This window comes from Thermobia domestica, chromosome 8 (genome assembly GCF_964235325.1).
Source record: "Thermobia domestica chromosome 8, izTheDome1.hap1.1, whole genome shotgun sequence".
Lineage (NCBI taxonomy): Eukaryota > Metazoa > Arthropoda > Insecta > Zygentoma > Lepismatidae > Thermobia > Thermobia domestica.
The window spans coordinates 235,232,807-235,258,170 of NC_137461.1; the positions used below are offsets into that span (position 1 = coordinate 235,232,807).

At 35.6% G+C, this 25,364-nt stretch overlaps 1 protein-coding gene across 4 annotated transcripts in view; it reads right to left on the bottom strand.

Annotated features, from left to right (window-relative positions):
- The window catches only part of Ac78C (adenylyl cyclase 78C), a 636,268-nt gene that overhangs the window by 141,053 nt on the left and 469,851 nt on the right, over nt 1–25,364 (bottom strand). For all 4 annotated transcript variants that reach the window (XR_014132796.1, XM_081769540.1, XM_081769538.1 and 1 more), the window contains 2 exons: nt 22,270–22,462; nt 8,982–9,131 (listed from right to left, as the gene is read on the bottom strand). Coding sequence is in view for 3 of the 4 variants with exons in the window: in XM_081769540.1 (XP_081625666.1) it covers nt 8,982–9,131; nt 22,270–22,462 (343 nt within the window). In the remaining variant the exon portion in view is untranslated. The remainder of the gene's footprint in view (nt 1–8,981; nt 9,132–22,269; nt 22,463–25,364) is intronic.

Below are 25,364 nucleotides of genomic sequence, written 5' to 3' on the forward strand. Positions count from 1 at the left end.
CACCATATATATAAACTTTTCGTTGCATTTCGAATATGCTTTCACATCACCTATGTACTACGAGGAAATCACTTGTGTCTTACATGTAAGTCATATGGGTACTGCGTGTAAATCACCTATGTGCTACGTGTATATCATCTCTGTCCTACATGTAAATCACCTGGGTACTGCGTGTAAATCACCTGTATACTACGTGTAAATCAACTGTGCGGTAGGTGTAAATCACTTGTGCAGGATGTGTGCATTGCACATGTACTGCGCACGCGAAGATGTTGAATAGGACCGTGACGCATCACATGCACAGGTGTGCATTTATACAGATGATGCACATGTTGCATCCGTGCAATTGTACATGTGCTATACGGGTACTGTACGTGCATTGTGCTGTCTGGGTAGGAATTGAAATATTACTTGTCTGAAGTGTTCGAATCTGTGTAGAAAACCCATTATATTCCTTACTACTCTCTGAATGCAATATCCAGTCAAAGGATTAATTTTTATTTTATTAAAACATAGATCTCAATAGGACACTAACCCATTATAAAATCAAAAATAATGATCAAAAATAGCGGCTCATATATCACTATAATAAATTATATTATCAATACAATGAACATTAAATTATATGAGTTGGTATACACTGGAAAAGACAGAGACTGGTAAAAAAAAAAAAAAAGTTAACAAGCTTGTTTTACCTTCGAAGAAAAGATAAAGAAAATATTGGTTTCTGGAAAGAATTAATTAAAAGTCAGTACACAAAGGCTGAGAGAAGAAGAAGAAATAATAGATACATACGAATAAATCCGAAGAGAATGAATAACACGGAAAATACCTATTTCGTATATGACATATGACGAAAAAACAAGATGCTTACTGTTCCTACCATAATTAAGAGGCTTCTGCTTTTCTTGATTTTCTTTCTAACATTTTCTTTTGAAAAAATAATAATTCTTATTAAATTTAAATTAGAATTAAAGAAAAAAATGTCAGCAACTAAAAGGTTGAAGTAGTCTGTGCATACATAGGAACACAAATTAATTTTTTATTACTTTTATTGTCTACCAAAATATAAAAATACATACTATTACAGTCCCCCCCCCCTCTTGTAGAATATTGGTTTTTCTTACACGTGGAAGAGCTTGTAAGTTTCTAATTTTTTCACCGTAGTTTCCTCTTACAAACCTAAAAGAAAGTGTTCCTGCTTTGCATCCGTTCAGTTTTAGAAAATATAACATTACTAAACTAAAGTGCACACACAAATTGTTAACGTTGTTATATTGTAACTGTGCTGTGATGTGTGACGACTGTGTGTTTCCCATAGTTTGTAAAACAACTAAAGCATACTGTATGCATTCACTTTATGTTGAAATATAACAAATTCTCTTGAATTCAGTACCTTTATTCCATTATACAACTGAATAATTTGGTACTACATCATTACTGTTATGCAAATAATGTTTATTTCTACTCCTTTTAGCAACAAGACACTATTCTCAGCACCACAAAACACAAATTTATATTATATACGTCCAGTGCTTATAAATCCGAAATGGCTGAGAATAAAAAGATGAAACAAAAACTGAGATAGGAAAATGTCATAGGACGCATCACATGGTGTTGTCGTGGTGACCCACAGGGCTCTCCTTCAAGGGGGCCCAGGGGCCAACTTCAAATTTTCGAATGGGAACACGTATTGAATCATACCTCATTCAATAGTACTTGAAAAACGAAACAACTTTTGTAGGAAACAATTTTCGATCTGGGCCACCGTTTTCAAAATGGCCGCAAAAAATGTCCTGTATCAGATAAAACGTCCAGTGCTTATAGGCCTAAATCAGAAACGGTTGAGAATAGAGAGATGAAACAAAAACTGAGATAGAAACGATGATAAAGCATATCAAGTGGTGCTGTTGGGGTGACCCTCAGGAAACTCCGTGAAAGGGGTCCAGGTGTCAACTTCAAACTGATACAGGACTTTTTGCGGCCATTTTGAAAACGGTGCCCCAAATCGAAAATTGTTTCCTACAAAAGTTGTTTCGTATTTCAAGGACTATTGAATGAGGTATGATTCAATACATGTTCCTATTTGAAAATTTGAAGTTGGCCCCTGGGCCCCTTGAAGGAGGGCCCTGTGGGTCACCACAACAACACCATGTGATGCGTCATATGACATTTTCCTATCTCAGTTTTTGTTTCATCTTTTTATTCTCAGCCATTTCGGATTTATAAGCACTGGACGTTTTATCTGATATAGGACCCACTTTTTGCGGCCATTTAAAAACGGTGGCCCAAATCGAAAATTGTTTCCTACAAAAGTTGTTTCGTATTTCAAGGACTATTGAATGAGGTATGATTCAATACATGTTCCTATTTGAAAATTTGAAGTTGGCCCCTGGGCCTCCTTGAAGGAGGGCCCTGTGGGTCACCACAACAACACCATGTGATGCGTCATATGACATTTTCCTATCTCAGTTTTTGTTTCATCTTTTTATTCTCAGCCATTTCGGATTTATAAGCACTGGACGTTTTATCTGAAACACCCTATATATATATATATATATATATATATATATATATATATATATATATATATATATATAGGGTGACCCAAAAGTAGGTATACACCCCTGCATTGATCAAGTATAACATTCTAGTTTGTGGGTTTATTTGCTTCTGCTCTTCCGAGCTTAAGATGTAAGTAAAATCACATTAAGAACAAATAATAAAGAAACTAAGTCTACCTGATGGATAACAATAAGAAATGACATAAAATGCAATGAGCTAATCAGTACGATATTGTATACCTACTTTTGAGCCACTGTATATATATATATATATATATATATATATATGGTATATCAGAACAACACCGACAACGTTTCGGAGGTGATTCCTGACACCAAGATATGTCAAAAAGTATAGACTAACCTGGGTGTACAAATGTTTCCTGTCAGAATTACAAGCTGCTGAAAACATGAACATATAAAATTTAAAACATAAACAAAACTATGAGATCTCCGAAGTCGGGTCAAGATTGCACTTAGGAACTAATAGTGTACTAACAAATAAAACACAGTTCTGACCAGAGCAGAATGAAATATATTAAAAACTATACTTACAATGTGTTACAGTTTCAAGGACCTAACGTCCTCTTCATCAGACACAAACACTCTGTAATAGTGTACTATCCAAAAATACATGTTTCAGAATCCTAAGGTACGCATGCAAATATTTTTGAAGAGGGAACTGGGCTACGCCATAAAATTTGAAGTATTCAGCAACTACCTCTATAAAAATTATCGTGGAAGTATCACAGGATTCTCAAACTTGGATATTTGGATAGGGCAATACTAGTTTCTAAGTGAAGTCTTAACCCGACTACGGTAGGTCCAATAGGTTTGGAGCTATGGTTCTTTAAAGCTCTTTTTTTTTTTATATTTTCGGCAGCCTATAGCTCCGAAAGGAAGCACTTGTGCACCCAGGTTGGTCTATACTTTTTGTCTTATCTTGGTGCCAGGTATCATCTCACAAACGTTGTCGGTATTGATTTTTCTACATCTATTCGTCCTGATCTACACTCACCTAAAGACTATACCGTTTAATATTTCAACCAAATTTTAAACTTAAGTTTTTTAAATGTAATTCTTTAGGGGAAGGTTTAGAAGTTTTTTTTTCCTACCAGTAAAAATAAGTATAGTTTACTTCAGGGTAAAAAAAATTAAATGTGATTTTCTTAAAAACAGCTCTAATTTTACAAATCAATTTTTCAGAAACAACCTGATCATGTGATATAAGTCATTTATCTGGAAAAAATCGAGAAGGCATGGTTTAGTCTTGAATTTTTTAAAATGATTTTCTCTAAAACGATTCATGCAAGTTTGTTCTTATTTCATACTAACAATTTGACAACATGGCGTAACTCAATTGTCCTTTTAAAAATCTAGGAAGAGTGGTTTATTTTCGGAAGTGATTTTTCAATTTTCTCAACAACAAATTTAGGTGATTTTTTCATATTTTATAAATAAATATATATCATTAATAACCTGACAATAGTGTGTAACTCATTTGTCCCGAAGCTATCTACAAGAGGTAGTTTATTCTTGGGGGCTGAAGAGATTTTTTTTCACCGGACGATGTTCTCAAAAACAACTCAAGCAATTTTGTTCATTTTTCATAAATAAACAGTTCATTAACAACTTTATAATGCTGTGTAAATTATTCCTTACAAAAAAAAAAAAAAAAAAAAAATCTCAAGGAATATTTTACTTCTGGGGATGAGTTTCCTTTCAGACTACTTTCTCTAAAACGGCTTAGCGGTTTTTGGTCATATTTCATAAATAATGTTTTCATTATTATTCCTATACCGTTGCATATACATATCACTTACATCAAAATATTCATAACTGTTTGTTTACTCTTGGGGTGAGTTTTCTTTTGACAGTTTTGTAAGGTATCACTCATGTGATTTTCTTATTATTTTATGATCAAATATTTTGTTAATAACCCGAACATACCCATATGAAATATGTCATATTTTATGGGAAAATCTTCAAGGGGTAGTTTGCTTTTAAGGGATGAATTTTCTTTGGGCGAAGTTTTCGAAAATGCCTTAGAATTTTCTTTATTTCACTGAAATTGTTTTCCCCTTTAGGAGTGCGACTTTTGAAAACACTGATACACGTATTTCATTATATTTAACTGAGTTTGTATACTGAATTTAACAACTCTTATTTAAGCGAATCCTCATATTGGCATTTTCCGATTAAAGAAAAGAAACGTGCCTGATGAAGGCAATGTTACAATGCCGGAACAGTTACACAAGTATTATTAAAACAGAATTTGGTATTTTGGTCAGTTTTGTTTTACTAAGAAGGGAAAATTTGAATATTATAGAAATATGACTTTTTACCTTTAGAAACAGTTTTTGGAAACACTTACATTGATGTTCAATTGTTTTTAATGACGAAGTTTATAAGCTGAGTTTCTTCTTCATAACTTTAGGGATTCTTGAAAAGCTTTATTTTCGACAAACAAAAATTAAAGCCCCCTTTAACTCCATTGCGATACGTATTGCTAAAACAAAATTTTCTCATATCTTGTTTTCGAGACAAAGAGAGTAGGGATGGCCACAAAGTTCCGGTTCCGCAGGAAACCGGTTATTGCAGATCTTGTTTTCAGAACCGGTTCCAGACATGGATCTGAAAATCCGGTTCTGGAATTGGATCTTAGGAACTGGCTCCAAACCTGGATCCCAACCCCCACCTCCAAAGACCCGTAAAGGAGGCACAAAATTGACCTTCAAGACACTGCGAAGAGGACCACGCTCTTGTGTCCTCCCCGCCTGTTCGATTACGTTCACACGTTCCTCCTCAGGAGACGACATCGTACATAAATTCAGAACCGGATCTCAAGAAACTGTTTCAAACGTGGATCCGAAAACCCGGTTCCTGAACCGGATCTTCTAGACCCGGATCCGCTCAGAGCCGAAACCCAGTTCCACTAGGAACCGGTTCCGGCCATCTCTAAAAGAGACTATGTTATTCAAATTTCAATAGTACGATGGAATTGCACTGACGAGTGAGTCACTTCTACTCTTGTTACTTGTTTTTTCGTTCTCGTGACGGTGACATATAGCCTCATTGCCGACGTCCCCATTAAGCCCCAATCAATTATTTCTTCTTCTTCTTCGGCATGTGCATAGTAAGCATGCCACTGTAGTCAACAAAAATAACTACTTATTACTGTATTTACTGAATATCTCTCAAATTGTTGACAAACTTATAGTCACGTTAGCTGTAAGTACCGATCCTCCTTACTTAAATGTTTCCCTGCCACGGACATTTTAAAAATAAAATATTATTAGGTAAAACTTGGAAATTTAATAATTGCCAGAAGTCATCTGACAGTTTGGTAGTTCTACATTTGAAGGTCTTGAAGGTTTTAAGGATAATTCTGAAGTTTCCACCTTCACGGGAGTTGAACGGGAATTTTTTCCGTTTAGAACAAAGAAAATAGTACGATCTAATCATTTCACACAAAAGCCTACAATAACATATAACGTTACGAAGTTTCTTCAGTATGCAATTCAATTATAAAGGAATTACCAATATAAGATAACACATATAATTTTCATACTATTGTGCACGACAGCAGAATTGGAGTATGACCTTAAGTCTTGTCCTTACGTCCACTAATCTGTTTACAGCAACATTGCCAAATCTAGTCGTGAGAGTGTTTCGGCCAAAATGCTGTTCGTTCTTAGTAAGACGAGAGTCTTCTTAAAGGCCGCAATATTCATAAACTTCTCACATGAGGTTTGGCAACAGCGTGTCGCGAGCTCATTGGTTGATCTCAAATCTCATTTCTGATGCTGCGTATGACAGTACCAGGTAAAGCTCTTGAAAAATAAGTAGCAGCGTCACGAGTACATCACGTGGAGTTTTGTTTGTATGGTGCAATATTTTCTCAAGTAATAATAAAACCGGGAGTGGTTGTAGATTTGTACTACTTCCGGTTTAGTAGGCAGATCAGAATGAATATGGAATATATTCTTGGGATGCTTAAATTGATCGCAGAAAACCACTTCTCCCTTCTATTCTTTTTTTTTTTTTTTTCTGTATAGCAATCAACGTTCAATCCGAAAGTGGTTGAATTTTGCTGCTTTCGCTTTGAATAGCTTAAAAGAAAAGATAATGCCTATTCTTAAAACGCTAAATCGATTCCCAAACAAAAATCGTTTCTGCTATTTCTTGTCGTTTTTGCTCTATGAAAGTCAAAATTGAAACCAGAAGCTTTACTAGATTTCTCTCACTTACAGGTTTAGTAGAGAGTTAAGGATGGAGAAGAAATGTTTTATAGGACATTTCAATGAAGGAAAGCGCTTCTTGCTTTGTATTACTATTTATGCTATTATAGTGAACACTCAAACCGGAAATGGTTGTTTTCTAGCACTTATGGTTTGAATATACCTCAATCAGAGGTAAAAGCGGGGGGACGCCGTTCCTCACCTCCAAAAAAGTATGTACGGCGTCCCCTGTTTAAAAAAAAATCCAATGGACAAAGATAGGCAGGGGACAGCGTGACGTCATGCCGCTACCTACCGTCCCCCTACCTTTTCAGACCCACTTTTACCCATGACCTCAATCAACTACCTGGATTCTTAGCTTTTTCCCTTTATATCCTGGCCAAAATTGATAGTGAGCAATCAACTAGTTCTTGCGATTTTTTTGTCTCTCGGACAGACGAACAGACGGACGGACGGACATAAGTTTCGATAAACCAAACTCCATAAAAAGAAAGAAATTAACAACATAGGTCTACGTTATTGCCGTACATACTACGAGGGTTTCACCAAAATGATTCTTTAAAAACACACACACATACACACTAAACGTGGCTAACTTTCTAACTTGGTCTACCAGGATTTTATTAATTGACGCCGATATACATTTACAAAACCGTTTGCATTGGGTGCAAAATGCTTACAAACGTTTTATTTTTAACTTAAAATTCTCTGAGCATATATTGCCATTCTTGGTAAAGATACAATGGTTGAAGATGCAGCAACGGTGTAAATTGCACTGGTTGGTATAGCTCTACAAAACACTTAGTTTTACAGAAACTTCTTACCTTCTGAAACATCTTAATTTTTATAAACAGATTTCCATGACAGAGACACAAGATTATGTATTAATGGACAGCATGTAATTGCTCCACATTCAGCTACTTATTCTTCGATATCATATACAGTTTCAACCTGTCGTAATTAGAATGCTTTGCCAATCTCGATACCTCGTGAGTCGAGCTCTGAAGAGTCTTTCAAAAGAGCAGTTTACAATTTATTGCTATCGAAGCAGCGTTCAATGTACACAGAGGCAGAAGAGCCAACAGGAAGTTCGTCATAAGGATATAAACTGTAAATTACATATTATAACACATATGTAATATTTTCCATAAGTAGAAGCTTTGCTTTGTATATACTTAAATACAAACAAACTATTTGCTGAGCAAGCTGTGTCTGATGAAGCCAAAGTATTAGTTGGCGAAACTGTAACACGTATGTACTTTATTATGTGAATATATTGTTTTGCTCAGCAAATAGTTTGTTTGTGTTTAAACACATACGTATTTATTATACATAATATAGCATAGTGTAGCACTATAATATTTGTGTGTTGTATGAGTGCGTGTGAGAGTGAGCGTCTGTTTCCTTAAAACATATATAACAATTTTGTACTTTTTTTTTAGTTTCTATTTTTTCTTACTGTAAAATATTATCCTAGAATTTTCCATCATGTTTACGTGGTAGACTAGATAAGACTTCTTATAGCCTTAACCTTGATATATAAAATAAGTAGAATTAAATAATATATGCCGTTGAAAATCGGCCAACTAATATTTTTGATTTCTCTAACATAGAATAATTAGATAATTGCCAGTAGAAATCAAGTTCTATAACTTTAACTCAAATATGTATCAGGGGAGTACGGAGATTCCGTGGTAGAGCGCTCGATCACCTCTTATGCGAGAGGCCTCTGGTTCGATCCAAAACCATGTGAGTTTGTGTTGGAGCGCAACATCTTGTCTGTGGGTTTTGTCGGGGTTCATCAACAATCGTCGAAATTGTTATTCCAACATTTTTGTTTCACACATCATTGTCTTTCATTAATCATCTCTCTCCTTTAGTGAGTGGGACGTAAAACCCTGCGACGTAAAACTGAAAGATTTTAGTTTCCAAATATGTATCATTCAATATTCTGCAATCATAAAAATATGTAGAATGTAAAATGATCAACAAAAATATTTTATTCCTAAAAGTAGTTACGCATAAATGAATTCAAGATCATTTTTGATACATCTGATGACAATTAACAAACGAACATGTAAGTTCAACTCAGCAAATAAGTAAAAAAAATAAATAAATAAATAAATAAATAGAAAAATATAAAAAAAATAAATACGTGATTGACGTAAATACTTACCAGTGAATCCTTTAATGTCTGCAAAGAGAATACTGACATTCTCGTATCGATGGATATAAATCTTGTGAAACTGGTTGGGTACAAACGACCCTTTCTCCTCCTCTTTAGCAATATCGTGGATCATCTCGATCGCAACGAAGCTGGGAAGCACTGGAAGAAAAAAAATCAAGTTTAAGGAGAAAATACCTTTAGATGTATTGAAATAAAGTTTCAATCCCATTTAAAGCCCAGTGACGACAATTTCTGTATAACTTTGCGGGTTCCCATTCAGTTTTGACAGATATGATGGAACAAGATATCAATAAGGATTGAAACAAATACGTCGGTCCAAGCAAATTTCAGGAGAGCGGACTTTCAAGATTTTCTGTGGTTTAATATGCCGTTTTATAGTTAATTAGGTATAGAAGTACACGCTTGGAAGCATGGTAACTCAGTGACGGTGGTGGTAATAGTAGATTTCGGATCACGAGGTGCAGTCCATCGTAATTTGAGTCCCATGGAAGAGCATGGGCGTTTATAACCTTAATAAAAGTTGTGTTTGTATGTGTTTTGAAATTTAGCGTTCCTTTTCAGCGCCGAGGCTATATAAGACGTGGACTACAGTTTAAAGTGGAACACAGACCATCGCAATGCGTTCAAATTTTTAATACTCTCCCACCGGGAATCAAAGCTGAAACCATCTGCACAAAAGGCGCATGCGCTAGCCACTGATCAGCGGTGAAAGTTAAAAAGAGTTTTTGTTCGTGTCCATGCCGTGAGCGCTCACCTCTAGTACAAGGGATCTCTGGTTTTGTTCCCAGTAACAGTGAGTTTGTGTTAATTTTGTACGTTGTCTAGCCTTTTTGACGTTTCCTAAGAGCAAAGTAGGTTCTGGACAATACCGTGTTCGTGGGTTTTCTCGGGTTTTTCCCGTTCTCTTCCACATTCTTACTCCACCAATTTATAATGATTCACTTTCATTAGTTCTGTGTCCGTTAGCCTAAAGGAAATAATCGTGGAACGCTATTTTAAAAAAAAATCCTTATTTTTAACGCAAAATTAGCATTAAGGAATATGATGTGAAGAATAAGGAATGCCTCATTTATAATTTGTAACAAAAGAAATACTGACCGAAGCTTCAACACACACTGTATTTTAAACTATAATGTGTTACAGTTTCGAATATTTAACCTATCCTTCATCAGACACTATATATACATATCCTTCGTCAGACTATGTGTAGTGTCTGATGAAGGATATGTTAGATATCCGAAACTGTAACACATTATAGTTTAAAATACAGTGTGTGTTGAAGCTTTGGACAGTATTTCTTTTGTTAAAATTTGAATAGAGGGTATGGGAACCAACTGAACTCACTCACTCTTCCAGTTTTTGTATTGATATACTTGTTAATCAGCGGACGCGACATTGCCTTCCCGTACTTCTGCATAGAAATCTATTAAAAGGTGTGAGTCACCACACTGAAGTTTCTCGCTCCAATTTCTTATTCTAAATAAGGTTACACTTCAGTTATTACTGAAACATTTATTTCTGAAATTCGTTTCAGAATTGAGTTTTCGGAAAATTTCATCTGAATAAAACACCCTCCAAAGTAAACTACCCCTTGTAAATTTAACATGAGAACAGACTTATTCAATACTAGGGCTATTAATGACTTTTCTCAAGTGAAATAATAAAACAGCAAAAGTCGTAAGAAATTGTAAGAAACTTACTTCCAAGAGTAAACTACCCCTTGCAGATATTTTCGTAAGAAGATAATTAATGCAGCATTACAAGGTTATTAATAAAATATTTATTTATGAATTATAAAAATAAACGACAAACAAATAACTCATTTGTGAGAAAATCATCCAAACAGAGCTCTCATTCAAGAGTAAAATATCCTCCCGAATTTTTCGAACGTAAATGATTATCCACCGAAACTAAGAGAGATACTGTGATGATGAGAATGAACGTACTGGTGGAATGAAGAAAGTGAGAGGAAACGGGAGAATCAGGAGAAAACCCATATACACAGTGTGTGTCCAACATAAAGTTTATTTCTATCGTGAGCTGGGATCTAACCAGGGACCCCATGCACAAGAGGTGAGCGCTCTATCACTAAACCACCGCGGCCCATGAAATATTGTATTGATGTATGAAAAATATACAAAATCGTTACAGATATTTTCGAGAAAGTCACAGTTTTTTTATCGTTACAGATATTTTCGAGAAAGTCCCAGTTTTTTTTTAACCTTACAGACATTTTCGAGAAATTCGCAGTTTTGATCATTACAGACATTTTCGAGAAAGTCGCAGATTTTTATCGTTGCAGACATTTTCGAGAAAGTAGCAGTTTTATTTTTGTTTTCACCTACAGTAAACTATCCTTCGGGGGGCAATCTTCGAAGAAAATTCGAAATATAAAAAACCTGGGGATTCTTTTTTAACAACGTAAGTTTAACATCTGATGCAGATAAGCTGAACGGTATGGCATCTTGGCGACTATACATACATAGTAACGAATGGAGAAACGAGCGAACGGAAAAATATCTTTTAAAAATCACTTTTCCGACATGTAGGGACAAGGGCGCCGATTTCTCTGTAAATTTGGGAGAGGGAGGCATTCAGATGATGAAGATATATATATGAAGATTTTTTAAGAAAAATTGCACTCAAATTATGCCAAATATTGTATATTAATAAATACAATAGGGGCACACATGAGCTTTGGGGGGCCCGGCCCCCCTAGGATCGGCGCCCTTATGTAGGGACCATGAAATGTGTAAATTTGTTGAAATACTTAATTCTTTTTTTTTTTTTTTTCATGATTGTCATAATTCTTTCCTATCGTCACTCGAAGGTAAGGAAAAAAAAATGGTCAGCCTGCTGACTTTATGTAATCGTATATGGAAACAATATGAAATTTAAAAAATGGTTCATTATCCTCAGTTATTGCAGCTAAAAGAAAGTGCGTGAATCGCTTCAAAATCCATTCTTTCTTCTTGTCTTCGTATATATATATATATGTGTGTGTGTGTGTGATTGAGAGCGATGACTAAGGGCCAAGAGAAAGAGGGAGAGGGAATCTCTTATGTCAACAGCCTGAACTAATAGGGCAATTTCTCACCATCATCGATTGAACATTCGGCCGTCGCCTCGAGAACTCCGAACTCCGTAAACGAGAGTTTAAAGGTTCACGTTCTTTTTAAGTCAACGAGCTTTTCACATCCGCTTCATTGACCAGAATTAGACTCCGAAGAGTCAGGCTGAATACCATCCTAATTCGTCCCACAATTACCATAAAAAAAGCCTCATTTGTACCGTAGTATTACATAGCTATCTTTTTTTTTTCAGTTTTCACAATAGCAGAAACTTATTATTTTTAACGATATTCAGTTAAAAGGTCACAGTACATTATATCAGGGGAATACTATTAGGTTATGGGAGTGAATACCTGTATAATGAGGTCATAATTATACATTTTCAAGAACTTTGATTTACGAAGCACTCCTATTTTGTATATTCACTCTTGTCTCTATATGGGGCCGCGGTGGCTCAGTGGTAGAGCGTTCACCTCTGGTGCTTGGGATCCCGGGTTCGATCCCAGCCCCCGCCAAGTGAACTTTGTGGTGGACAAACACCGTGTGCGTGGGTTTTCTCGGGGTTCTCCCGTTTCCTCCCACTTTCTTCATTTCACCATTTTCATTCATTTCTCATTATCACCGTCTCCTTTAGCCTAACCGGCATAACCGTGGGACGTAAAACTCAAAAATTTCATTTCTTGTCTCTATATGTATCCGTCCGGAAGATAAAACCTCAAGAGCTGCTTGATGGATCACCATTTTTGGTCAGAATGTAGAGTCAAAAGAAAGGAATCAAAATCGTAGTGGTGGTAATTTATCCGCTGGAAATGGCATATTAAGATTAGAAATTAGATCTCTAGGCTTTCAGCATCTATCGCCATGGCTCGTCGCTCGGCGATCATACTACCCGGAGAATTGGGGAGGAAGAAAGAGACTGAGAAAAAGGAAGTGGCCTGGGGTCATTATTGTAAGTACCATCCCGGCATTTACCTGGTAGAAATGAAAAAACTAGACAAACTTCACTAGGGTGGCATGAAAAAGTTTCTACATTTTTTTCGACCGAGTGTCCCGACCGGGAATCAAACTCGGGGCCTCTCGCACAAAAGGCGAAAGCGTTATCGACTATGCTACGCGAGTTTACCTGGAATTAGTAGAAGCCAACCATTTTTAGTTTGAACGTTGATCAGTACAGGGCAAGAAGAGTAACACGAGAAGCGGTTTTCTGTTATCGATTAATCGCCCCAAGAGTACATTTCATCTCCATCCTTAACTTTCTATAAAAACCGGAAGTGTTAGAAATCAGCAACTTTCGGTTTCAATATAGAACGAAAAATCATGAGAGACTGAGGAGCCCTTTTTAATCGATTTTGTGTTCTAAGAATCTGTATCATTTCCTTTTAACTCCGTATTCAAACCGAAAATGGCAGAAATCAACCACTTCCGGTTTCAATATTAATCACTACAGAATAAAAATAGTAACAGAGAGCGAGAGGAGGTCTTCTGCAATAAATTAAATGTCTCAAGAATATACACACCGCGTCCATTTTAATTTCTCTACTAAGATCGGAAGTGGTAGAAATCTATAAACCCCTCCGGTTTCAATATTAATTCAGACTATATCGCGCTACACAAACCAAACTCCTTCACGTGGTGTACTCTTGACACTGCTAATATACGTGTGCACCAATGAAGTCTAAACGAGAGTTCACTCAAACGCGTTCAACATTAAACTTTCGAGTTTAAATGTGGTTCCAGAACTTGTGTTGCACCATTGAAAGTCGAAGTTCAGTACATCTCGTTTAAATAAACTTCGGTCAATTTGTAAAATCGACTCTGATTGGTTGTCGTCTCTGGTCTCGAATCTTCGTTTAACAAAGTAACAAATGAAGAAAGCATACAGCGTGCCGGTCTTTTCGACTTTCGAGACTGTGTGCATAGAGTTGTGAGTAGTCTAATTTCAGAGATCGTAATTGTGATGGAAAAAATAACGAAACCACGGGCAAAACATTTTTCCAAACACGAGAAATGTATTGTAATTTCATTAGTGGAAAAATACAAAGACATTATTGAATGTAAACAGACTGACTTGGATCAACCAAGTTTAAACTCTCCAATTTGGTCGTTCAAGCTAAAACCAAGTTTATCCATCATTTGACCGAGACTTGAACGTTGTTGGTACAACAGACATTTTTACCGAGCTTGGTTATGACCTTGGTTATGAACTTCGTTGGTGCACACGGCCATTATACTTAAAAAAAAAAAATGTAAAAAAAGGAAAAATGTTATTAAATTGTAAGAAGAAATTAGAAGTATCAAACAATTAAAATATTCATTTAGAAGTACAGCTAGTGAAGAATATTTCTTAATATAAATCAATAGGCTGAAAATCGTAGGTGGGAGGTAGTATTTAACAGATATACGTTTGCTTACACGCCAGTTTCTTCACATGTTGTTAACAGAACATTATTTTCTTGCATTGATCTTAGTTTATCCTATAATACTAGTGTTCTTAAATTTTAAAAAAATGATAGTGTTATTTTCTTTTTGTTGGTGTAGGAGTTGCTAAACTATATTTTGCTCTTGCGTAATACAGGACTACCAATTCCTTTCTCTGTGCACCCTAAGTACGTTTAGAAATTAGATTACCCAACTTTGGGAGGTGATATCTCGTACTAAATAAAGGGAAAAATTCTAAAAAAGATGTCAAAGAACACTTCTTTTCATAAACTGCCGAAAATGCAAAATATGACGTTTTAAAAAGTATCGCGAGTGATTGAAGGAATTATACAGGAATTAAATGTGCGCTCTATCTTAAAGTGACCGCAAGGACTCTTGAAGCCTGGGCTCTACACCAATCATAAAACTGCTTTCCCTCACGTGTGACGCGTCGGATGAATTCGGCACGATTCGTGGAGCTGCCTTCTGCACAAAAACGTGAAACAACAGAAGTGCAGCAACAATGTTGCCAACTTTAGAAGACTTGGAGAAGGAACGATCGACAAAAAAAGAAAAAAAAGCACTTAAAGAACTACGTATAACATAAAAACTAACAATTACCGGTATTCGAATTAAGTGGTAATAATAATATAAAACAACAACAAAACGAAACCTAGCGGCAATCCAACAACACTGTACCCTCAGGAGATGTTCTCCATAAATTGAGAAAGACGAGACTGTCAAAACTTCATGGATGGGGAGTGGACGACCAGAACACACCCTCGCGTTGTATTAGGTCCTGAAATTGGTAGATCTAGATCAAGCTTCATGACTCAGTGCGATCACTATAAATATCCACGTTTCACAATTTAACGGTCCAATGATGCCCACCCCTCCAAGGGCTTGGGCGCAACCCCATAAATTTACCCTTCTCCCCAATTTTTGTTATTCCTCCCTCCAAAATTACCATTCTCTCCCCCAAATTTACTATCCTCAAATTTGATTGTACCAATTTCAAAGAAAATTATATTCCCCAAATAACCTTATGGGCCAACCTGCGCCCTTAAAACCCACCTGTAGGCACCTCTGCTCCGGATCCGAGAGAGAAAAATGTATAAAATAAGTTCAAGTAGGAGACACAATTTCAGGTGCTAATTGACTATTCGTTTCGCCGATGTTATTAGAGCATTTTTAATCATGGATATTTAGATCCTGTGTAATTCTTTGAATCGCTTGGTTCATAACCCGGATAGGAGGCATTTATCAATCCGTGTTTAGTAGAACATGTTTCTTTCATTTTATACTGTACTAGAAGATAAGCCGTTCTTTATACAGGAAGAATACGTTTCATTTTGGACATAAAGTGCTGAATTTAGATTTAAACGGACCGCGAAAACCATGAATTGACACTAAGATCGGTCACTTTCAATTATTTTTAGATATCTCCCTCTTCTCCGCTCATAATCATCCCAGGCCCGAACCTCGTCTATGTTGAAAATTTGATCGAGATCGGCCGGGTGGTTAAAGAGTTATTAAGTTACAAACGTAGTTATTTTCAATTTTATACGTATATATTAGGTATCTCCTCCCAGAGTTTGGTCCCCGAATTTCTAATCATAGGTGTATACGTTATATTCCGAATCGTAATACTCAAATTATACGTTTACTCCAGCTCTTTACCTTCCGAATTTCTGTATACGATATTGAATAATAATAGTATTATAAAAACGGAGATAATGAAATATGTCCATCACTGAATAATACACAATAAAACGATTATTAAATGATCTCTATACTACCACATACGCAATCAATAAGATGTTAGGTAACTTGAGGAAGTGCTGTAAAGAATATGGGATGAAAATAAATATTAGAAAGACAAAATCCATGGTGATTGGAACGAAGAAATCGGTGTCAAATATAGAAGTAGGAGGGGGAGAAATAGAACAGGTAGCTAGTTTTCGATACTTGGGTAATATTATTAGCGATGATATGAAGTGAGAACGTGAAACAAAAGCAAGGATAGGAATGACGAAAGAAGTCTTTAGCAGAAAGAAAATACTATTTTGTGGGACTTTAAATAAAGAGTTGAGAAAAAGGCTTATAAAACGCTTCGTATGGAGCATTGTGGTGTATGGGTCAGAAACACGGACATTACGCAAAAAAATGATGAAAAACAACTGGAAGTCTTCGAAATGTAGATGTGGAGAAGAACGGAGAGAATTAGCTGGGTCGAGCGGAAACCAAATGAAATTATGTTAGAAATGGTGGGAGAGAAAGGAACAATCTTAGATATTATTAAGAAGAGGAAGAGAAACTGGATGGGACATTGGATGAGAAGGAAGTGTATCATGAGGGATGTGCTAGAGAGTATGGTGGAATGGAAGAGAGGAAGAGAACGAAAGAGACTACTATAATTAATGGACGACAACAAAACAGAAAAATCGTACGTAAAGACGAAGTAGTTAGCGAAAAACCGTGAAGCATGGAAGCTTGTTGTTGTTTTTGATAATAATAATAATAATAATAATAATAATAATAATAATGATGATGATGATGATGATAATGATAATGATGATGATGATGATGATGATAATGATAATGATGATGATAATGATAATGATAATAATGATGATAATGATAATGATAATAATGATGATAATGATAATGATAATAATGATGATAATGATAATGATGATGATGATGATGATGATGATGATGATAATGATAATGATAATGATGATGATAATGATGATGATGATGATGATGATGATGATGATGATGATGATGATGATGATGATGATGATGATGATGATGATGATGATGATGATGATGATGATGATGATGATGATGATGATGATGATGATGATGATGATGATGATGATGATGATGATGATGATGATGATGATGATGATGATGATGATGATGATGATGATGATGATGATGATGATGATGATGATGATGATGATGATGATGATGATGATGATGATGATAATAATAATAATAATAATAATAATAATAATAATAATAATTATTATTATTATTATTATTATTATTATTATTATTATTACGGCACCACATAATTAGTAAACAATTTTGGGGGTTCTATTCTCGGTGGAAGCAAAAGTGTGTTCTTGACAGTGATCAAATATCGCTTGACAGTGATCAAATATCGTGAGAGAATTAGAGAACTCCTTGATTTAAGTAGTAGCAAATTCCAATCTGGAAAGCTACAAATAATGGTGTGATAACTAATGTATTAACCACACGTCATGAGCATAAAGTCATCTGACTGATGAAGCTCATCATTCGCTGTAACTAGAATATCACTGACAGAAGATACTAAGTTTGTAGTCTCAAGCATGGTAAGTTTCTCCAAAAAAAGTTAAATTTCTATTTCTGTTAAATCCACAAAATGCATTTTGTTTGATCTTCTACCTTCTGTGACAGCTTATTTCCTGCTTTTAATTAATTAACTAATTATGGATTCAGAAAGGAAAGCTCTGCGTCACATGAAGACGAACTCCTTTTCTCCTTCCCTCTTGCAGCAAAAGCAACCCGCAGTTTCTCTATTTAAAGACTAAATTGTGAGCAAGGCAAAGGGTTAATATCAAGTACACCACTCACGTCAAACGGAAAACAAATACACATCCTCTTGCATTATTAAATACATTCTTTAAAAGCAAAAGTTTCTATTTGTATCTTAGGCACGGTGGCTCAGTGGTAGTGTTTCTCTCTTTTGTGTAGGGTCCCTGATTCGATCCCCGGCCAAGTAAGTTTGTGGTGGATAACATAGTGTCCGTGGGTTTTCTCGAGATTCTCCCGTTTCCTCCCACTTTTTCATTCCACCAATTCTTCCATCATCATTCACTTGCTTTAATTGCAATCTCTCTCAGCCTAAAGGGCAGAATCGTGGGACGTTAAACTGCAAGATTCCATTATTGATTTATTTATTTATTAGTTTTGTTGGTGCCATAGCATCATAATTCTCCCCCCCCCCCTTTAAATATATAACAAGTTCTGTTTATTTTTCTGGACACTTTACTTTTAATTTTATGAAGTTGTACTTAGCAGGATACTGCATTCTTAAAATACCACATTTAAATAAAATCACATCTATTTTGTACACGTTTTCTTATATGTAAAATTTTGTCATTTAGAGTTAATAATATAAATAATGAATAATATAGAAGACGATATTTTCCAGTTCATACGAGGGTTGATGAAAATTTCTTGGAACCCTCTTATCCGCATAAAATCTTCAGTACAGGTAGATTCATATGAAAGCTTAGTATCTTAGAATGTAATCGTGTAGATACAAGTTTTCTTTTGACTTGAATTTCAGTTCAGAGTCCCTTTCAACAGTGAGAATATATGAGACATGAACACACAGCATACCGTGGAATCCGAACCACATAAGTTCCCGCCGGAATCGAACCCATGTCTCGCACGCCAATGGTGCGTATGCTAACCGCTTAATATAAATTTCTTTTGATTAATGTAACAATTTTTTCTTTAAGCACGAAACTTTGATGGTGACGACGACTCAAACAAGTTGATGTCAAGTTTTTGTTTATCCAAGGAAAATCTCAAAAGAACACTCACATTCAGATGTCACAAATATTTGGGGAGCTTCCTATAGAATTATCAAAACCTAGATAGTTAGTTTTACTGTTGAAGATGAACGCTCTCTAACCTCAACCGACTACGCAATATATGATACTGTACATGAACTGATCCTTGAGCATAGTTTAAAAAAAAAATGCAGCTCTGTTAATCTGGTAGTATTGGATAGTATGTGAAACAATGTTACCTTGTCGATCATCGTACAAAATTTCATCTTTTTTTTACCTAATACGAGCGTTTTAAGTTAAAATGATTTACTCTAATAACTAATGACAACAGTGTCTAAAAATAACGTATACATATGTAACTTCCGTCACTGCTAGAGACATTAACATCTGTATTTACTAATTATTAGTTTAATCCATAAGAGAGAAAAAAATATTACATTCGCAATGAGGTTTGTGGGTCCAATGATAACCCGTTGGGTGAATGAGGGGGAAAGGCCTACTGAATGATGTGGTTTAGTAATTTGTAATATGTTGCTGCAGCCGGTTTGACCTGAGGCATCCCCTCCAAAAATAATTAACAATGCAGACGGCATCGTGGTCAGCCGAATCGCACATGTTCTTTCTGTGGTCGGATGCGCATTCGCGATTAAGTGGATTTCTCTGTCCACATTCTGTGTGGAATAACAGCAGCGTTATATGCAGCTCGACTATATGTGCATATCTGAATTACAAACAGGATATAAAAAAAAGATGGATTATGCTTCGATTAAAGAGGATATGAAAATGTTGTCTGCTTTGATACGGTTGTCATTATGATAATGATTTTACGTTATAAATAATCTTCTGAAAATAAGCCCTGTTATAAATCGTTATTTATTTACATTCTGAGTGCAATAGATCATCAGCAGGGTGAGGAATGCAAGAGAGTTGATCCTTCAATTGTAAATTATACCAAATGCCGAACCAAACATAATGGGCCTTATGCAGAGTCGTTCTGACGCGTAATTAGTGCCATAATAAAGAGTTCGACTAACATATATTTCCTGCAGTAGTCAGGCTTTTAGTGTGACGCTAATCATATTTTAAAACAACCTAAGTTCCTCCAAAGTCAAATCTTTTCTCAAAGTCAAGTAAGAAGAAGTGACTTGTTCATCAAGTAAGAGAAAGATATGAAGAATTTGCCTCGGGTTCACCACATATTTCCATTCGGTATAGAAGAGCATTGGTTTAAGCAAAGTAGAAAATTAGCAACTGTTTTATATACAGGGTAATTATTTACAGGGTTAACAACTTCAATCAGTTATAATTCTTTATTGGAACCACATACAGACTTGGTTTATATGTTGTTTCATTATACTGCAAAACACTACAAACTTTGACTCACGTAGTGAATAGTTGTAGAGTTGACCACACGCGGCGTCACCGGTCAGTCGTTAGTGCCGAAAGAGTTTTGGGTTGAAGAAACAAAGCAACGAGTTACAGCGTAAGTTTCGCACAAAATACGGCAAGGAACCACCCAGCAGACCAACAGTGCACAAATGGCACCAGACATTTGTTGAACAAGATGGCGCCCCGCCGCACTACCTGATAGATGTAAGGGAATTTCTTGATCAGCGGTTCCCAGATAAGTGAATAAGTCGTGGTGGGCCAATTGCCTGGCCGCCACGGTCTCCAGATTACACGCCATTTGACTGCTTTTTCTGGGAGTTTGTGAAAAATAAGGTGTACACCCCTCCCCTACCTGATAATGTTAATGAACTGAAACATCACATTACAACAGCCATCTCGGACATTACTCCCGAAATGCTGGCTACTGTTTGGCAGGAAATCGACTTTCGTTGGGATGTGTCTAGGGTTAGCGCAGGTGCACACATTAAGCCATAATGGATTTGTCACACACAAAAACTTGAAGTGTTTTGCAGTATAATGACATATAAACCAAGTTTGAATGTGGTTCCAATAAAGAATTATAACCGATTGAAGTTGTAAACCCTATAAAGAATCACCCTGTATTGGATGCACTACTTTGTAAGTTATATTATATTATTATTATCATTATTATTATTTACGCTTATTTCTTACATGATAGGACACAGTAATATTAAATATCGTATCTAATACAAAAGCAAAAAATGAGCAAAATAATCGTATCTCGTATATTTTTTTAATATCCGAAAAGAGTAACTTCCATATTTTTATTGCCTTGTAGAATGATAATTTCAATAAGAAAAGGCCTTCAAGAAAACAATGCAGAGTGTACAGGAAGAAGGGGCATGACACAACAAGGATCAGTGACATTTTTAAAGAGAGAGATAAGAGAATATTACATGAAACCAATGCTTTCCGCATTGGGGGGGGGGCGCTTTTCTGGATTTAAAACTCATTTTTAACAAGATATGAATATTTAAGCACTTATTACAGTACATTAAGATTAGTACCCGAAAATCGAGCGTGTCCTGAAATGATAAATAAAATTGAGAGCTTGAAGCCTGCTTTGGTGAAATTCTGTGTACGTCACTAGTTGAAACTAACAAGAAATTAAAACCATTGCATACAAGTCTACCTATGATTTATAGAAAAGAGCAAAAGTTTCTAAAGCCAAACCAGGGTTGGGAAAATATAGGGAATTAAGAGTCCATTGCGTAAGCTTAAAAAGTTTTTTTCTTTTTTTTTTAGGGAATATATTATGTAAATTTACGGGGTGCGTCTTAGATGGACGAGCGATGGATACTTCCAAGATGGATTAAAAGTATTAACTATTTTTATATTATTGTCTGGTCAAATTTGCCATTTTTCTTCTAATATTTTTTTAAAAGTAAATTAAACTGAACGTTTTTCTAATCACAAAGCTGACGGACTATAAAAAACAAGTGAATGATATTAAAATTATTTGGTGGAAGGAGAAACAGGGAGGACACCGGAAGATCCAAAGGAAATCGACTGAAATGATATTCCCTACAGAACTTCACACACTAGGAGATCGAACCTACAACTCTTCAGAATTATGCGCTGTACCACTAAACTATAGTAAATCATCTCAGCCCAGTTTAAATTCTGTTAACAGAAAGGCATCATCGTAGTAAAGTAAGAGAATCACCACTACGTCTCATGTTCGTTTCCCACTACACTAATCTTTCCACAAGCAACAAACAAACAAAAACGGACAAAGAGGACAAATGAAGAAATGGAGGAGAAAAAAAATCGTCAACTGACCTGACAGAAGAAGCTTTTCTTGTCGTTCGTTTTCCTTCTGGGTGTGGCATCGAGTTTCCATAGATCTTCTGGTCTCAAGAAAGGCTTTACGTTGGCCACGATCTGCCAAATATTTTGTATACATGCCAGCAAAGTTCAAAGCTAGATACAACAACGCATTCGCTATTATCTGGCGAGCAGCACACCACAGCTCCTGAAAATGAAAATAATAATAATAATAATAATAATAATAATAATAATAATAATAATAATAATAATAATAAATATAATAAAAACTATGTTTGTGCCTTTATACGAATACAGTAAACAGCGTGTTTCAGAATAAGACAATTTTATATCTAGTACATACATGTAATGTTCGCGATTAGAAGTAAGTAGGGCTGCCCACGAAAAAGGTGTGTCATTTAGGAGGGGACAATCGGCCTCCCCAAAAGTTTGAGGAATATATACAATTTAATCGATGGTCTACTAATATACTAGTACAAAACGTGAAAATCATATGTCAATGGTGCTCTTGCCCCCCCCCCTTCCCCAAGCGAAATCTGAAATGACGCCCCTGACACGAAATGAGAAGAAACAGCTGTTTCAATAGAAATTGATACACTTTCAGAGTCAAGATATCAATTTCACTCCTTTTCGAGAAGAGTCATCCTGTCTCGTAGACAAGCCTAGAAAAAAAAACTAAAATGTTATACAAAATTTCTGTTCCATAATTCTGTCTCACGCTTCAATTTTAGCGTCTCAAGAACTGTTATTAGTGTCACTGTTGGCAGACAATTTACAAGTTTAGGAAACTTAGAACGTTATTTGTTGTTTGGTATAAATCCCAAATATACTGCGTAAATCTTTGCTTATCCCAAACAAGAAACGCAAATTCTCACAGCTTGTAACGAGTTATTTCTGATATGCTCGGAAGGCGATGACCTTTCTGTTAAATTAAACCAGAAGTAAGACGCTAAAATGGCAGCCATTTTGTGTTATTTCAACGTCTCATTTTTTGCTGTGTACCATCTAATTTTTAGAAATATAGGCTTCGTTTAGCTTTTCGCTAAACTTGTTATTTTTAAAATACAAAACTTGTTTGTTAATTTTTAGTTTGGAACAAAGGGTGATGAATTATTTTCACCGTAGTCGCTTTTTTTTTATTATTAATTAAAGTTTCTTTTTATAAAGTTTTCAATAAAATATTTTTTAAAAAACTTTTCAATGTGTTGGGTATCCGAAATTCTAATATACGGCCATATCCACACCTTAGTTCAGTATAACGAAATTATGGAGACCTTCCAAATTAATTTGTTACAGTGAAATTTTGTTACGCTGAAATAAGTCAATTCTTAAGAACTTATCTGTTCTACTGTAGGATTTACAGTACTTATGTACAGGCAAAAAAACAATATTTATTAGACAAGAGGAAAATTAGAATAAATACACACGAAGTTGTGTGATGTACGATAACTGCAAAAGATATTTGTCTAATGTTTTAGCATACCAAAGGTCCTATCCGGTTTGCAGTAAGGGCCACCGACTGTGTCACGTGATCAGGTCAAAAGATGCGTTGCATGCTAAATCGAGTCTGGAGGTTTCAAATTCAGATGTGAGATATTTCAAGCAAGTAACCTCTGTATGGGGTTCCCTGGGTAATTCGCAGATGCATGTACTTTATCATTATTATTGATTTTACTCAAACAACTTGTGTTTTGACAAAATTTTATCCATATTTACCTTATATGCTATATATCGCTTTTAAGCTCTTCATGATGTCTTTGCAATAAACTTTCAATTAGCCATCTTTTTATTATAGCTTCTGAGATATCTGGACGACTTCATTTTTTCATTGATTTGCCATTGACTTTAATGCCCATGTTTCGTGATTTTTTTACTGTTTCATCCATTTAAAACAACTTTTTTTTTAAATATTATACAGGGTGTTTCAAAAAGACACGGCAAAAATTCAGGGACAGATTCCTTACGGGTAGACAAGTAAAAAAGTCCATATGAACATATGTCCGGAAATGCATCGTTACAGAGCTATAGCCACTGACACCACCTGACGGTGTGAAATAGTCACCTTCTGTCCGGAACTGTTTCCCGACGTATTACCAGAGTGTCGTGTGTGAAAGAATAGGGTCTATGCAACACAGGTTCGAATCACCCGTAAGGAATCTGCCCCTGAATTTTTGCCGTGTCTTTTTGAAACACCCTATATATATATATATATATATATATATATATATATATATATATATATATATATATATATATATATATATATATATATATATATATATATATATAATCCAGATAATTTCTTCTATATTTAAGCTGATTTTCAGCCATCTCCCTCTTTTGGTTTTTGAGATAAGTGAAGGAATTATTTGTTTTCCATTGTTTTCCATTCACATTAATGTTAATATTTCGTGTTTTTTTGACTATGTTTCGTCTATTTTAGGACAATGTGCTTTTGCAATATAGAATTTGCATAGTCTCTTCTACATTTGAGCTGAATTTCTCAAAAATCTGTTTACATCATTGCAGCCGAATAGGCCCTTTGCGTTGTACACAATGTTCTGGATTTTTATTTGGTGAGGCAAACAAAATAGTAAGGTAGAAATGTGAAATCGTAACGTTCATTGGTTGATTTTAAAACTGTGCTTCTGCTTAGCCAACAGTATCACTTCTCAAATTGGAAAATGTTCAAAGTTCATTTCATGAAATAATGTTCATTGGTTGCTTTTAAATCGCTACCCTGCTCGACCAATAATACCTGTATACATTTGTGAGAAAAGGTCACCATATCATCTGAACAACAAAGTAATGTAATAAAGAAAGTGTTTACATTAGAACCCCTATCGTCCGCCCTCGGCTGGTCCGTCACTCCGGTTGATCCGACCGTGCTCGCTGAATTTGTCCCGATTCGTCAGTGACTCGCGAAGCCCACTGTTGTTTTTGTTTACTTGCTGTTACTGCTTGTCCGGCTTAATGCTCCGACATACCTTGTATCGTTTCTTTCGTTGTGCGTGTTTACTGTACTGTGTAGCAGGCACGTAGCCAGGATTTCGCAATAGGGGGGTCCGTGACGACATACTGTAGTTATC